General features: G+C 43.4%; 1 protein-coding gene across 1 annotated transcript; it reads left to right on the forward strand.

Annotated features, from left to right (window-relative positions):
* The first annotated feature begins 1,137 nt into the window (after nucleotides 1-1,137).
* Nucleotides 1,138-14,103, forward strand: LOC132871814 (cilia- and flagella-associated protein 206-like). The gene is made up of 12 exons (XM_060906340.1): nucleotides 1,138-1,245; nucleotides 2,935-3,018; nucleotides 3,535-3,625; nucleotides 4,506-4,694; nucleotides 8,799-8,957; nucleotides 10,379-10,584; nucleotides 10,756-10,875; nucleotides 10,954-11,152; nucleotides 11,367-11,507; nucleotides 13,126-13,319; nucleotides 13,632-13,775; nucleotides 13,882-14,103. The coding sequence occupies exons 1-12, from the start codon at nucleotides 1,138-1,140 to the stop codon at nucleotides 14,101-14,103; spliced, it is 1,857 nt and encodes a 618-aa protein (XP_060762323.1).

Here is a 14,103-nt window from a genome sequence, read left to right on the forward strand (position 1 = left end):
TTTAATGGCCCAGGGTCCGGTTCTTCACGTGAACATGCAGCGTGAACCTTCTATGGCCCAGCTGCCTAACAGAGTTGTGCTTCAACCTTTACATTCTCATCTCATCTCCTTATCTCTTCTGCTTTATCCTGTTCTACAGGGTCGCAGGCAAGCTGGAGCCTATCCCAGCTGACTACGGGCGAAAGGCGGGGTACACCCTGGACAAGTCGCCAGGTCATCACAGGGCTGACACATAGACACAGACAACCATTCACTAACAGCGCTAACCACTACACCACCGTGCCGCCCCCTTTACATTCTATTTGTATAATTCTGAATAGAATTTTAAAAGATTTTCTTTAGATTCTAGATTTATTTTACTTTACGGAAGTGTATTACAGTAAAAGGGAAAAGCTGTAGCTTCTTTATGTTCCTTTATTTGCCTTCCTTCCTTCTTTCTTTTGTTTTTCCTGTTCTTTCTTTGTTTACAGAATGCAGATTTTATGTAAATTAGGTCAAATGTGAAGTTTCTGGAATGCCCGGGGAAAAATAAAAGCTTTTAAGGGGAAAGTAGAAGCCTGCAAGCAGTCAAACAAATAAAACAAAATGTGTATATGTTTAAAACAAATAGCAAGGTTCATAAGCATAACTATTTTGGTCATGTTCTCACGAGTTAAGTTATGCTAACATGGACTTGCTAGTAAAAGTTAGCTGCTTAAAAAGAGTTTAGCTATTTTAGATAAAATATATGAAATTGATATTCAAATACTTTCTATAACATTATTCAGTGCTTATACGTTAGTTTACAATTTTGTGGATGGGCTGTACGCAACACAGAATAAAAAAATGAAAGTACAACTATAAACTACAATTACACATACATATAGAAACTTACAGACGTGTAAACAGACATTACAAAAATATAGCTGTTCTACAGTAAACTGATGCACAGAACGGGATTTGTCGCCCCCTGTGGTGGTTTATGGAACTACAGCACGCTTGTATTTCCGTCTCCATGGAAACCAGCGTGGCGTTGCTACTGTCTGAGAGTAAACAGTCCACAGTGCAGGCGTTTGATAATTTATCGTTTATTAGAGCAAAAATAATATTTAATAAGTTTTAGTATAAGTGAGTATGTGAGGTGTAATAATCTGCAGCATGTCCCGAGCTCAGGCTGAGAGTGTGATTAAGAATATAATCCGGGAAATAACAGAGCGGTGCTGCAGGCGGGGCCCAGCTGTGTCTGAGACCCTCACTGCCTTCATGGTGAGTCGCACATCCCTCCACCTTCATCCCTCCACTTTCATCCCTCCACCTTCATCCCTCCATCTTCATGCCTCCACCTTCATCCCTCCACTTTCATCCCTCCATCTTCATCCCTCCACTTTCATCCCTTCACCTTCATCCCTCCACCTTCATCCCTCCACTTTCATCCCTCCACCTGCTTCATCCCTCCACCTTCATCTCTCCACCTGCTTCATCCCTCCACCTGCTTCATCCCTCCATCTTCATCTCTCCACCTGCTTCATCCCTCCACCTGCTTCATCCCTCCACCTTCATCCCTCCATCTTCATCCCTCCACCTTCATCCCTCCAATTTCATCCCTCCATCTTCATCCCTCCACTTTCATCCCTCCACCTTCATCCCTGCATCTTCATCCCTCCATCTTCATCCCTCCACTTTCATCCCTCCACTTTTATCCCTCCACCTTCATCCCTCCACTTTCATCCCTCCACCTTCATCCCTCCATTTTTATCCCTCCACTTTCATCTCTCCACCTTCATCCCTCCACTTTCATCCCTCCATCTTCATTCCTCCACTTTCATCCCTCCACCTTCATCCCTCCACTTTTATCCCTCCATCTTCATCCCTCCACTTTCATCTCTCCACCTTCATCCCTCCACTTTCATCCCTCCATCTTCATTCCTCCACTTTCATCCCTCCATCTTCATCCCTCCACTTTCATCCCTCCACTTTTATCCCTCCATCTTCATCCCTCCACTTTCATCCCTCCACTTTCATCTCTCCACTTTCATCCCTCCATCTTCAGCCCTCCAGTTTCATCCCTCCATCTTCATCCCTCCACCTTCATCCCTCCACTTTTATCCCTCCATCTTCATCCCTCCACTTTCATCTCTCCACTTTCATCCCTCCATCTTCAGCCCTCCACTTTCATCCCTCCATCTTCATCCCTCCACTTTCATCCCTCCACTTTCATCCCTCCATCTTCATCCCTCCACTTTTATCCCTCCATCTTCATCCCTCCACTTTCATCCCTCCACCTTCATCCCTCCACTTTCATCCCTCCACTTTCATCCCTCCACTTTCATCTCTCCACCTTCATCCCTCCACTTTCATCCCTCCATCTTCATTCCTCCACTTTCATCCCTCCACCTTCATCCCTCCACTTTCACCTCTCCACTTTCATCCCTCCATCTTCAGCCCTCCACTTTCATCCCTCCATCTTCTTTCCTTCACTTTCATCCCTCCATCTTCATCCCTCCACTTTCATCCCATTTTACCTTTCGAAAGCTTTAATCACAGGACAGATCTTATACAGCAATGCTGAGTTAATAATAAATCAGGAAATAGTTTAATACTCATTTCTCTCTCTCTCTCTCTCTCTCTCTCTCTCTCTATCTGTGTCTCTGTCCCTCTGTTTGTCTCTCTTCCTGTCTGTCTCTCTGTGTCTGCCTCTCTCTGTCTCTCTCTTTCTGTCTTTCTCTCTGTCTGTGTGTCTCTGTTTCTCTCTGTTTTTGTCTCCTTCTCTCTGTCTCTCTCTCTGTTTGTCTCCTTCTCTCTGTCTCTCTCTCTCTGTCTGTCTCTCCATCTGTCTGTCTCTCCATCTGTCTGTCTCTCCTTATCAATCTGTCTCTTTGTCTTGCTCTTTTTCTCTGTGCGTCTGTCTGTCTGTCTGTCTGTCTGTCTGTCTGTCTGTCTGTCTCTCTCTCTCAGGTAAAAGCTGTCGTTTTAGACCCCAGGAACCTCTTTAACGTTGACCGGACACTGACTAAGCAGGATGTGGAAAAACTAATCGAGGTATTTATTCTATAATGTAATCAGCACTTTCAATTTTCTGGATTCTGATTGGTCAGAAGGCACTGATTCATTTTCTTAAATCACAGGTTTATATCAATGCACTTGTTGTAATATGTCACGGTTTCTATAGTAACAGATCATTCACAGGGACTCCTCCGGCAGACGAGTCGATAACAACAGACGGAATAAAAAACGTACGTAATCACCGTGTCACGTTTACGGACGGAGTCTCCGGCGTCAGTGCTTTTTTAACAGTCAGAAGTAAAGCTGTGAGGTTTCTGATATCTTACGCTTTGCAGTTTCTCTGTAACAAATGGAACCATCACAGGTCAAGAAAGTGCTGTGAGGAAAACAAGATGGTCGCAGAAACGCTGCTTCCTTACACCAGCATGTTGTAGATTAGTTTCCCTGAACAGCATGTCATGGAGTGTGTTATTCTTTACTTAGACACGGTGCATGATGTTACACGTGAGCGTTGAGTGTAAAATGGTGTATGGTGTGTGTTTTGCTGTTCAGCTGTGTGTAAACAGATTGATGGAGCAGAAGAGTCCTGCTTTGGACACCATTAAAATGCAGCTTCACTTCGATATGAATTACACGTCTCGACGTAAGTGCCATTTCTATTCCTGCTATCAGTAGTGTAGTAACGTGTGTGTGTTCAAGTGTGTGATGTGTATGAGCATGAATTCTCACACTCTTCTGAGTTTCTGATTCGGTCACTGATTTGTTATCCTACTGTGTTCACCTGTTCTGTGTTTTGTTTTGTTTTTTTGTCCATGCGTAAATCTGAGCTCTATCTGAGCTCTGTCCTATTATTTTCTTTAAGTTTTTCAAATGATGTCTCAGTATCTCAAGAACTAAATCTCCAAATGAAGTTATTCCTCGCAAATCACTTGAAACATGTCCCACTAAGGGTAGTATCTCACTGGGCTGCGACAGCCCGCGACTAGTTGGGGACACAACAATTGCGATAAAATATGCAAATTAGCGACAATTTTCACTTGGAATCACACTGAATTGATATTCACATGTTTTACCGCAATTGTTGTGTCTCCAACTAGTCACAGGCTGTCGCAGCCCAGCTTTCCCTCGGCAGGCAGGGAAGTAGAGGAAGCCTCATGGAAACTGACTTGAGAAGGGTTCGCGACGGCTTTGCGACACCAGCGACGCATTCGCGGCTATTTTGAGAGAAATTTTGTCGCACGAATTTTTTGAACATGTTCAAAATTTCAGTGACGAAGGAGCGACACTTTGCGACTCATGCGAGGAAATTGAGAAGCCCCGCGAATGTTTCAAGACACTTTTGAAACTCTCTCGCGAATGACGTACGCAATTTGTCGCAAGCTGTCGCAGCCCAGTGAGATACTAGCTTAAGTCTACGTTTACTTGATTTCACGTCTTTATCTGAGATTTTAGGAAATCAGGACTGTGTTTTGGTGGACGTCCTATGATTGTGTACAGTGTAAATCGTGTTCACCTTCGAGCAGGTGAGTTTGTGGAGGAGCACCAGAAGGTGGCGCAGATGCGTCTCCTGCCCACGTGCCGGGAAATCACGGACAGCAGGGCCAAGAGCCGAGATGAGCTGGACGCTCTTTACTACAGGATGGTCACCTATGTGATTTTACGCTCCGGCCTCGGCTCAGACTCCGACGTCACCAACGTACAAGAAGCCACAGGTGAGAAAGCAAGAGAGACGGAAAACACCTGAAACATCTGTTGTCACCATTGTCTGCTAACTAGAGGAGCCTGTGTGCTGCTTGTTCACACTTGTTCATGTTTATCGCTTCAGGTCATCAACGTAGCGTTTATTTATACCGTATTTGTATCTGCGATGCAAGTTTGCTGTCCTCCTACTGGTGGATTTGAGACGAGCGTCGTAGCAGTGCTCACTCTGTGATTTTAACCAAACCCTTTCTAAGGCCTTCGACCTCAACTCATAACGTGCGACGTTTTAGCTCAAGCCCACGATAGATAATACAGAACGTCCCAAGTCATACTCCTTGCTAATTACTTGGCGTAAAAAAGTTTCATTTTGAGAATTCGCTGAAGGTGATGTTGTGGGATAGTATTTAGATATTATAGCAAAATTATTAGCACCCATAGGATTCCTGTAGGTGGGTTGCATCCGACGTCACAGCCGCCTCATTAGATAGTGTATGTACTGTAAGACATGAAGTGGTGGTCAGCTGAGCTCACTGTCCACAAAGCGTTACTATCGCTGGGGCGCTTTGCTAGTCGTTAAAATGCCCTACGCTTGTGTTCTTTTGGGCTGCTTGAATCAAACAAAGCGTGAAACTCATAAAAGTTTCTTCCGGGTTCCTTGCGAAGTGATAAAGTGTGAAACGGCAAAGGATTTTACCAAAAGATGACAAGAAAGGTGCGGAAGGGAGCTGAGTTGAAGAACGTGCGAGTTTGCAGTCATCACTTTGTGAAATCTTTGTAAATTCCTCTGATTTGTTTGGTTTGGATTCGCAACTCACCAACTTTTCTCGCGTTATTTCGTGACGTTTTGAAGTTCAGGAGACGCTTCAGTCTTCAGATGTGTTTTTGTTTACTGGTTGATCGTGGTCACCATATTGTAAACTAACGCGTATATTTTCACTTTATTTATCACGATGTCCCAGCAATCTTTACAAGGACGTAAAGGATGATGTGGATTGGGCTCCTACACTGAACTAGAGAGATAAGATAATTGAAACGATCCACGGAAACACAAAAGCAGAGCTCACGAGTTAAGAGTGAGCGTGGCAATTACAGCGAGTCGTGATAACTTCTCCGTCCTGTTTCGCCACTACCCAGGACTTTAAAGAAGAACTGAAGGCAAATTTTTTATTATCAAAATTCTATTTCTCATTTTATTAAATATAGGAATGCATTTTTGATTGCTATTTTGTCACTGCTATAGCAAGTTATGAGTGTTTGAAATATGCTATGTAATATATCAGTCCATATGTCAAAGCAATGAGATTCGTTGAGACCTGTGTGAGACATCGTAGGATGGAAGTAAAACGTACAGTGGAAATCAAAGTGACCAACATCTGCCAATGTTCCCTGTGTCCGAAATCGCTGACTCGGTCACTACTCTCTACATACAGTGGTACTTGAAAGTTTGTGAACCCTTCAGAATTTTCTATATTTCTGCAAAAATATGACCTAAAACATCATCAGATTTTCACACAAGCCCTAAAAGTAGATAAAGAGAACCCAGTTAAACAAATGAAACAAAAATATTATATTTGGTCATTTATTCATTGAGGAAAATGATCCAATATTACTTATCTATGGGTGGCAAAAGTATGTGAACCTTTGCTTTCAGTATCTGGTGTGACCCCCTTGTGCAGCAATAACTGCAACTAAACGTTTCTGGTAATTGTTGATCAGTCCTGCACACCGGCTTGGAGGAATTTTAGCCCATTCCAACGTACAGAACAGCTTCAACTCTAGGATGTTGGTGGGTTTCCTCACATGAACTGCTCGCTTCAGGTCCTTCCACAACATTTCAATTGGATTAAGGTCAGGACTTTGACTTGGCCATTCCAAAACATTAACATTATTCTTCTTTAACCATTCTTTGGTAGAACGACTGGTGTGCTTAGGGTCGTTGTCTTGCTGACCCACCTTCTCTTGAGATTCAGTTCATGGACAGATGTCCTGACATTCTCCTACTGTAGGGAATTGCTGTATAGAGGACTATATCGTGAGCTCATGCGTAAAATGAAAAAACACTTTCGGACACTACTCCGTCACGCTGGTATTTACGTCATTACTGTTGCACAATTAAAACGTGCCAGATCAGTCGGCTGCTGGGTTTCAAAATAATAAACACACGCTTGTGTTTTTGTGATAAATCCATATTATACTGAGCGCATTTCACACATTAATCAATACAAAGTCCCTGCAGCTTTCAGTTCTTTTAAATCAAGGCTGAATACTTTTGTTTCTTCTTCGCCACTGCCTTTTATTAAATCAAATTTGAGACTTTTAATTTGATTTCTTTCAGCGCGACTGCAATGCATGATGGGATATATTGCTTTGGTTAGTCCCCATCGTTGTACGCTACTTTTCGTGATGCATTGTGGGATACTTTGAGTGCACTGTATAGGGTGTGAATAATCCTCACTAAGGTTTCGGACAGCACTACAAAATGGCGTCCTCACTATATAGTGCCCTGTATAGTGAGTAGGGAGCGATTTCAGACACAGGGGTTGTCAAAAGACGCGCGCGCCCTCTTTCGAATGCTGATGTAATCAAGCCGGAAGTTTTGTTTGTTTTGATAGCAATCAGGAAAGTTTGAAAAAAGTAGGCAGTAATCGTCATTTCAACTCGTTTGGAAAACAGTTTTCAAAATGGCGGCACTGACACCTGGTTGAAGCTTCAAGTCTCGCACAAGTCTCGTGAAGATCGCGCGGATAAGCGACGCCTGCCGTGGAACAAAACGAATTACATTCAACATGGCTAAAAACCGAATAGGCTGATAAGTATCATATTTAATTGCGATTAGCTGTCAATACGAGTCACGATATAAAGTTACTAAAACCGAAAACGTCATTGAATAACACGTTAATTAAGAAATAAAGCAAGTTTAAAAATGATTTCAGTTCTCCTTTAAAGGGGTTTCTGTGGATCTTTGTGATTGATTTATCTGGAAGAGAAGAGCAGGGAAGATTGCGAATCGAGTGGCTGTGGTTTGCTTTCGGCCGATACTAAACCGTGTAGCGTCCTAGCGATCATTGCAAAGACGCGTACAAAAAGCCTGAAACTGCCTCCTTACCCAGGAAAAAATGATACAGGATTTATCTTGTAGTGTCCTGATCCCCTGGGTCCGGTTGTTCAAAACATGGTTATCTTTTAACCAATGGTTCAATCACTATTTAACATGATGTTAAATATAACCTGCTGTTAAACTGTTGTTCAAAACTCCATTCAAGTTAACACACCTCCCAGCCTCCGTTATCTTTTAACCAGGTGGTTACGTACAGCTCAAAAGGCAAACACGCATGTTCCCGATTGTTAATGCGCGCCGTCCAAAACGATTCAGACAAGGACCAAACGAGCTACTTTTATACAGTGAGGCAGAACTTCGACATCGGTACCGATTTGATAGAGAATCTCTCCGTTATATATTTGATTTGTTTCAAGAAGATTTGGAACGCCCAACGTGAAGAAGCCGTGCATTGTCTGTTGAGGTGCTCATTGCCCTTAGATTTTATGCAAGCAGCAGTTTTTTTTCCAAGCCAGGAGACTTGGTGGGCATGGCATTGTGGGATTGATTTTGACACGGTGTGATGTTGGTTAGGGCTAAACCAATTGGTTTGCTCATGGTATGGTTCAATTAGCTTCAAGAAACGATTTTTTAACTAACGGTAAGTTAAAATTTTAACGGAAATAACTGTTTTGAACAACTGAACCCAGATCTTTAACCCAGCCGCATATAAAAAGTTGTACGCCTCCATGATCTTCCAGGTTTTCATTTATTTGTCTGTCTTGAATGATGTCTGTAGCACCAGGTAGTTTGAGATGTCAGGGAACTCAACAGATGGATAATTTTCCAACTCATACGGAAAATCCTTCTTTGCTAGCATTAAAGGATCTAATCCCATCGCAAAGATCAACTCTCTGAAGGTGTCTTGACCATGCGTTGGCCTCTAAACTGTGAAAATAGTCGGAGACAGTTTTACTATCTTTTTTGCAGAACGGCAGCCAAATTGGTTTCTCGGACCACCATTCACCATAGCACAAGACCTTCTTCTTCTTACGGTACGTCTGTGTGTGTGTTCTAGCCGCACTGCAGAGTGTGTTCCCTCCATCAGAGCTGGCCGCCTTCATGTCTCTGCTCAGGCGTGATAAAGAACAACAGCTGAACGAGCTCACCATGATCGTCACCGGGATTCGCCTCTTCAACAAGGACAGCGGGAAAGGAGGAGAGAGCATCGAGGACCGTGAGTGCATCTCACCTCGCGTTCTAATTAACGCTCGCCATCGTGATTCATTTTATAACAGCAGCTCTGACAGTCATGCAGATTTACATTAACATGCTCGTTTTGGTACGTTAACATTCTGTTAAATGACGGGATGCTCTACGTAAACCGAATTGAAAATCACTGAACGGTTCTCGAAGGTAAGGAGACGTTTATTCAGCTTTCACTCATCTTCAGGACAGAAGAGTTTACGATGATGTTTTTTGACGTTCATTAACCGCAAAGGCAGGAATGTGAGTGAGAACAGGAACTCACTTGTTTCCCATAAGTTCAAAAATGTAAATAGAAATGGATAGAAAGTATGGCGAATTGCTCTGTAAGACATTTATTGATGTAATCGTCAATAAATTGCTGTGGTGTAAGACAGAAGGGAACCGTCAGGGCCTTCTCTGCGTTCAGAGAAGCCCAAACGTATCAGCATTTCAAATGTTATGTTTAATTTCTTTCATAATTTCATTATATTATTCTCTCTTAATTCTAATTTGGCCTCATTTTCTATCACATTTGCTTCAGAAGTGAAAGGGTTACTGTCCTGAAAACATTAAAATCGAGTTCTCCAATGAGATTGTTTTGCTTGTTGTGTCTAGGCTGAGAACAGTTCAGAGCTGCTCACTCATTGGTTAGGACTTCATTGCCGGGACAGAAGGCCATGGCAGTGTATGTTTATGTAGGAAGTGACAGATGAATTAATTAACCAATCAGATTTTGATTTATAGCTGGAGGGACTAAAAATGTATCACCCTCAGCCTTCTCAAAGGCCAACGCAAGCTTAACTGTGAGTCGGCGCAGCAGTGAAGTCACCTTCCAGCCAGTGTAGCGTTCATCAGTAGTGTTAGCGAATGCTAATAAAGCAGTCAAGTCGGTGCTATCTATCGAGAGCTACAGGCTAACAACCGAGAAACTAAGATTTCTGTCTCCAGACTCTTCTTCCACGCTGCACGCTTGCTACAGTATTTTTCACTCAGACTTAAGTGTAATTTACTTTGTTACTTTTAAAATCAACATCGACAGCTACACACAACGGAGCGACCTGGCAGCCTGCCGCTAATCCCTTACAAATCCTTTGCCCTGTTGCTTTTTTGGTGTGTTTTGGTTAAGTTTTGGCTGAGCTCAAGTCCCATGTCTAATAGTAATAGTTCGCTGCTGGTCTAAGAGGAACCCGGTCAGGTTTATGCATTTTTGTGACACACTGTACATTTATAATTAGGATTTAACTTAATTATTGTAACAAATGTTCAGAAAACCACACATATTGACAGAATACAGGCTTGTAAGAAACTGTACATGTTTATAGAGCAAGGTTTTTTTGAAGTAATCGTGGTAATATCTTCTGTGTTACATTGTTGATGTGCAATCCTGGTCATCGTGGCTCTCTCGTGAAGTGCTGGCCGTCCTGAACGAGGCTCTTCCTGCTGCCAGCACAGATATAGAGCGTGAACTGGAAGGGACGCAACGTTTGGCTTGGCGCTACACCACTCTGCTGGAGAGATGCTCTGAATCCGACACTGACGCCGAGCTAAACAGGGACCTGCTCACACAGGCCCTGTACAACGTACGCCAACATGAAGCCTTCCTCAAAATCATACTGGTGCGTTACAGAGACATCTAAATGTTCAAGCCAATGATTAGAATAAAAGTTATTGGAAAACATTTAAATTTCTGTTACTATTTTATTCTTATTATGGCTAACTTTCGCTAATAATCATTAAGAGTAAAAGTCACGTAACATAATAAAACGTAGTTCGTTTGTCTCCGCCAGGCAGATGTGATCACATGTGCAAAGCAAGTGGAGGCTCTTCACACTGACCTCATGTCGAGGATGAAGGTGCTGAAGGCCACAGTTCATGCCAAAACTGCAGTACCAACCTCCCAAGTGTTCGTAAGTGTTCCTTTGCTCTGTCAAAAGCTCTTTGCTAGCATCATTTTCAGTCTGATCATTTTAAATCCCTCCCATTAGCCTCATTTCACAGCGTTGGCCAGGCTGTGGGCGGGGCTTCAGGATGAGATGGTCTTGTTGAACATGCTCCGGAGCATGGCGCTCAGCCTGAGGCCGTTCCTCTCGGCTCAGTCGCAACTTCTCGAGAACGTTCAGTTGGATCAGATGCTCCGCAGTGAAACCGTCAAATCTGACGCAGAGAGAGCTGCTGAGAGCTCAGGTACGTTCTGACATCACGAGCTTTTTATTCATTACAGAACAGCATCTTGTTAGTGGGCAGCTTGTTATGTCCAAGAAGTGTAGCATAAACTCCTCTGGCCTGAAGACATCGGAAAAAACTTGAGCATTACAGCTTTACGTCTTTGAGTGAGCGCATTTCATTTCTACATTATCACTCATCATGTGTAGTGTAGCACTCATTTTCTCTTTTTCAGAGGAGCGGCTTGATCCAGAGGAGATGAAATCGTCCGAGTGGATTCTGCCCGAGACCACGGCGAACTTTGAGCAGCTCTTCCTGCAGTACAGGGGTGTGTGTGGATACACTCTTGTCGAGAAGAACGGCCTCTTGCTCCCAGGTTCATAGTGAAGCTTTTCTTTCTCCAGTTTTACACTCTGCTTTTTTTAGAGTCCGAATATTAAAGAGCGTTCGTACGACTAGACAGTGTTTAGACCAAGACGTATTCAGCTCCCCAAAAGAAACAAATTTGTGATGTAAAGTGACACTACAGCATTAAAACATTGAAAGTGAAACATCTCTGGCTGAAGCTCCTCGTTCTTCAGTCATTAATTCGACCTACTTTGTTTGTTTCCATATTTGCTTTTGGTGTTCGACGAAATCTTTTTCAGGGAAGGCCTTCCTTATTTCAGCAAGACCGCTTTCTGCACATATTAAAACTGCATGGCTGTGTAGGAAAAGAGTCCAGGTGCTAAACTGGCCTGCTGCAGTCCAGATCTGTCTCCCATGTAAAACAGTTGGCGCATTATGAAGCGCAAAATACGACAAAGGAGACCCCGAACTCTTGAGCAACTGAAATTGTACATCAGGCAAGAATGGGACAACGTTTCTCTTTCAAAACTACAGCAGTTGGTCTCCTCAGTTCCCAAACGTTGATAGAGTTTCGTTAAAAGTAGAGGTGATACACAGTGGTAAACACGCCCTTGCCCCAACTTTTTTTTAAATGTGTTGCTGACATCAAATTCGAAATGAGCATAGATTTTTCAAAAAACAATAAAATTTCTCAGTTTCAGCATTTGATATGTTGTCTTTGTACTATTTTCAATGAAATACACGGTTTCCATGATTTCCAAATCGTCATATTTTGTTTTTATTTATGTTTTACACAGTGTCCCAACTTTTTTGGAATTAGGGTTGTAATTAAACTGACTTTTAAATATAATTAATAAAGGACACGCTTTAAAGGAACAGTCCACCGTATTTCCATAATGAAATATGCTCTTATCTGAATTGAGACGAGTTGCTCCGTACCTATCCGAGCTTTGCGCGACCTCCCAGGCAGTCAGACACGCTGTCACTCCTGTTAGCAATGTAGCTAGGCTCAGTATGGCCAACGGTATTTTTTGGGGCTGTAGTTAGATGCGACCAAACTCTTCCGCGTTTTTCCTGTTTACATAGGTTTATATGACCAGTGATATGAAACAAGTTCAGTTACACAAATTGAAACGTAGCGATTTTCTATGCTATGGAAAGTCCGCACTATAATGACAGGCGTACTAACACCTTCTGCGCGCTTTGGCAGCGCATTGATATCTGAGCTCCGTATCAATGCGCTGCCGAAGCGCGCAGAAGGTGTTAGTACGCCTGTCATTATAGTGCGGACTTTCCATAGCATAGAAAATCGCTACGTTTCAATTTGTGTAACTGAACTTGTTTCATATCACTGGTCATATAAACCTATGTAAACAGGAAAAACGCGGAAGAGTTTGGTCGCATCTAACTACAGCCCCAAAAAATACCATTGGCCATGCTGAGCCTAGCTACATTGCTAACAGGAGTGACAGCGCGTCTGACTGCATCTGACTGACTGGGAGGTCGCGCAAAGCTCGGATAGGTACGGAGCAGCTCGTCTCAATTCAGATAAGAGCATATTTCATTATGGAAATACGGTGGACTGTTCCTTTAAGGCAAGACGTCCATATTTCTGAAGCTCAGTCTGCTGCTGTTCCTTTCCAAAGGCAATCCGAACATCGGCATCCTGAAGCACAGGGAGAAATATTACAGCTTCAGCTCCAAGCAGGCTGCGTATCAGTTCGCCCCAAACGCAGACAAGTACATCGAACTGATCGCGGAAAGAGCGAAGAGATCTCCGGAACTGATCCAGCTGCTCGAGCTTCATCAGCAGTTTGCCAGCGTCACTCCGTACTCTCAGGTATCATGGACGTGTGACTTACTTGCATCTTCTCCTTCACATACTTGACCTACTCGCTGATCTCCACCACAAACTCCATTCCCCATGAACACTCTTAGCCTACAAATATGGCTGATCCAGCACCTACATACTGATCCAACACAATCAGTTGCGGCGTATGAAGACTCCACACACACTCTGCACATTAAAACTGCTCAACTGCAATCCCATCCTTGTCCATCTCATCTGTGAGCCTGAGTGACAGGAACATAATCAACAACAATGCGGTGAGCCAGTGCAAAGCAGCGTTTCTTAGAAAGTTTGTCTTCACAGATGCAGTCAGGTGAGAAATTGTTGGTGAAACCCATCAGCAAAAGTGAAAGCAGCACACAGACGGACACACACCTGCTGGAGAGCAGCATCGTCAGATCTTACGAGTGGAACGAGTGGGAGCTGAGACGGAAAGCCATCAAACTGGTAAGCAGCTCCACCTGAAATACACTGGCATGATTAGATTACGCTCAAGCTGTCCGAAAAGCCCTGAAATAAGTTTAACACGTTATTTTGTTGAATGCACTCCAAGGCGAACCTGCGCCATAAGGTAACCCACTCGACGCAGACTGACCTGAGCCACATGAGGAGACACAACACCACGCAGACGTTCCTTCCAAAAGAAGCCGCCTGCCTGACGAAGAGAGACGGACAGAGTAACGTACCGAGACCTCAAGTCTACCTGGCTGGGCTGAGAGGAGGACCAACCACTCCCATGACCAAACTCGATTTAACTCCAGATGTGCATGAATAG

The sequence above is a fragment of the Neoarius graeffei genome, chromosome 2, assembly GCF_027579695.1.
Source record: "Neoarius graeffei isolate fNeoGra1 chromosome 2, fNeoGra1.pri, whole genome shotgun sequence".
Lineage (NCBI taxonomy): Eukaryota > Metazoa > Chordata > Actinopteri > Siluriformes > Ariidae > Neoarius > Neoarius graeffei.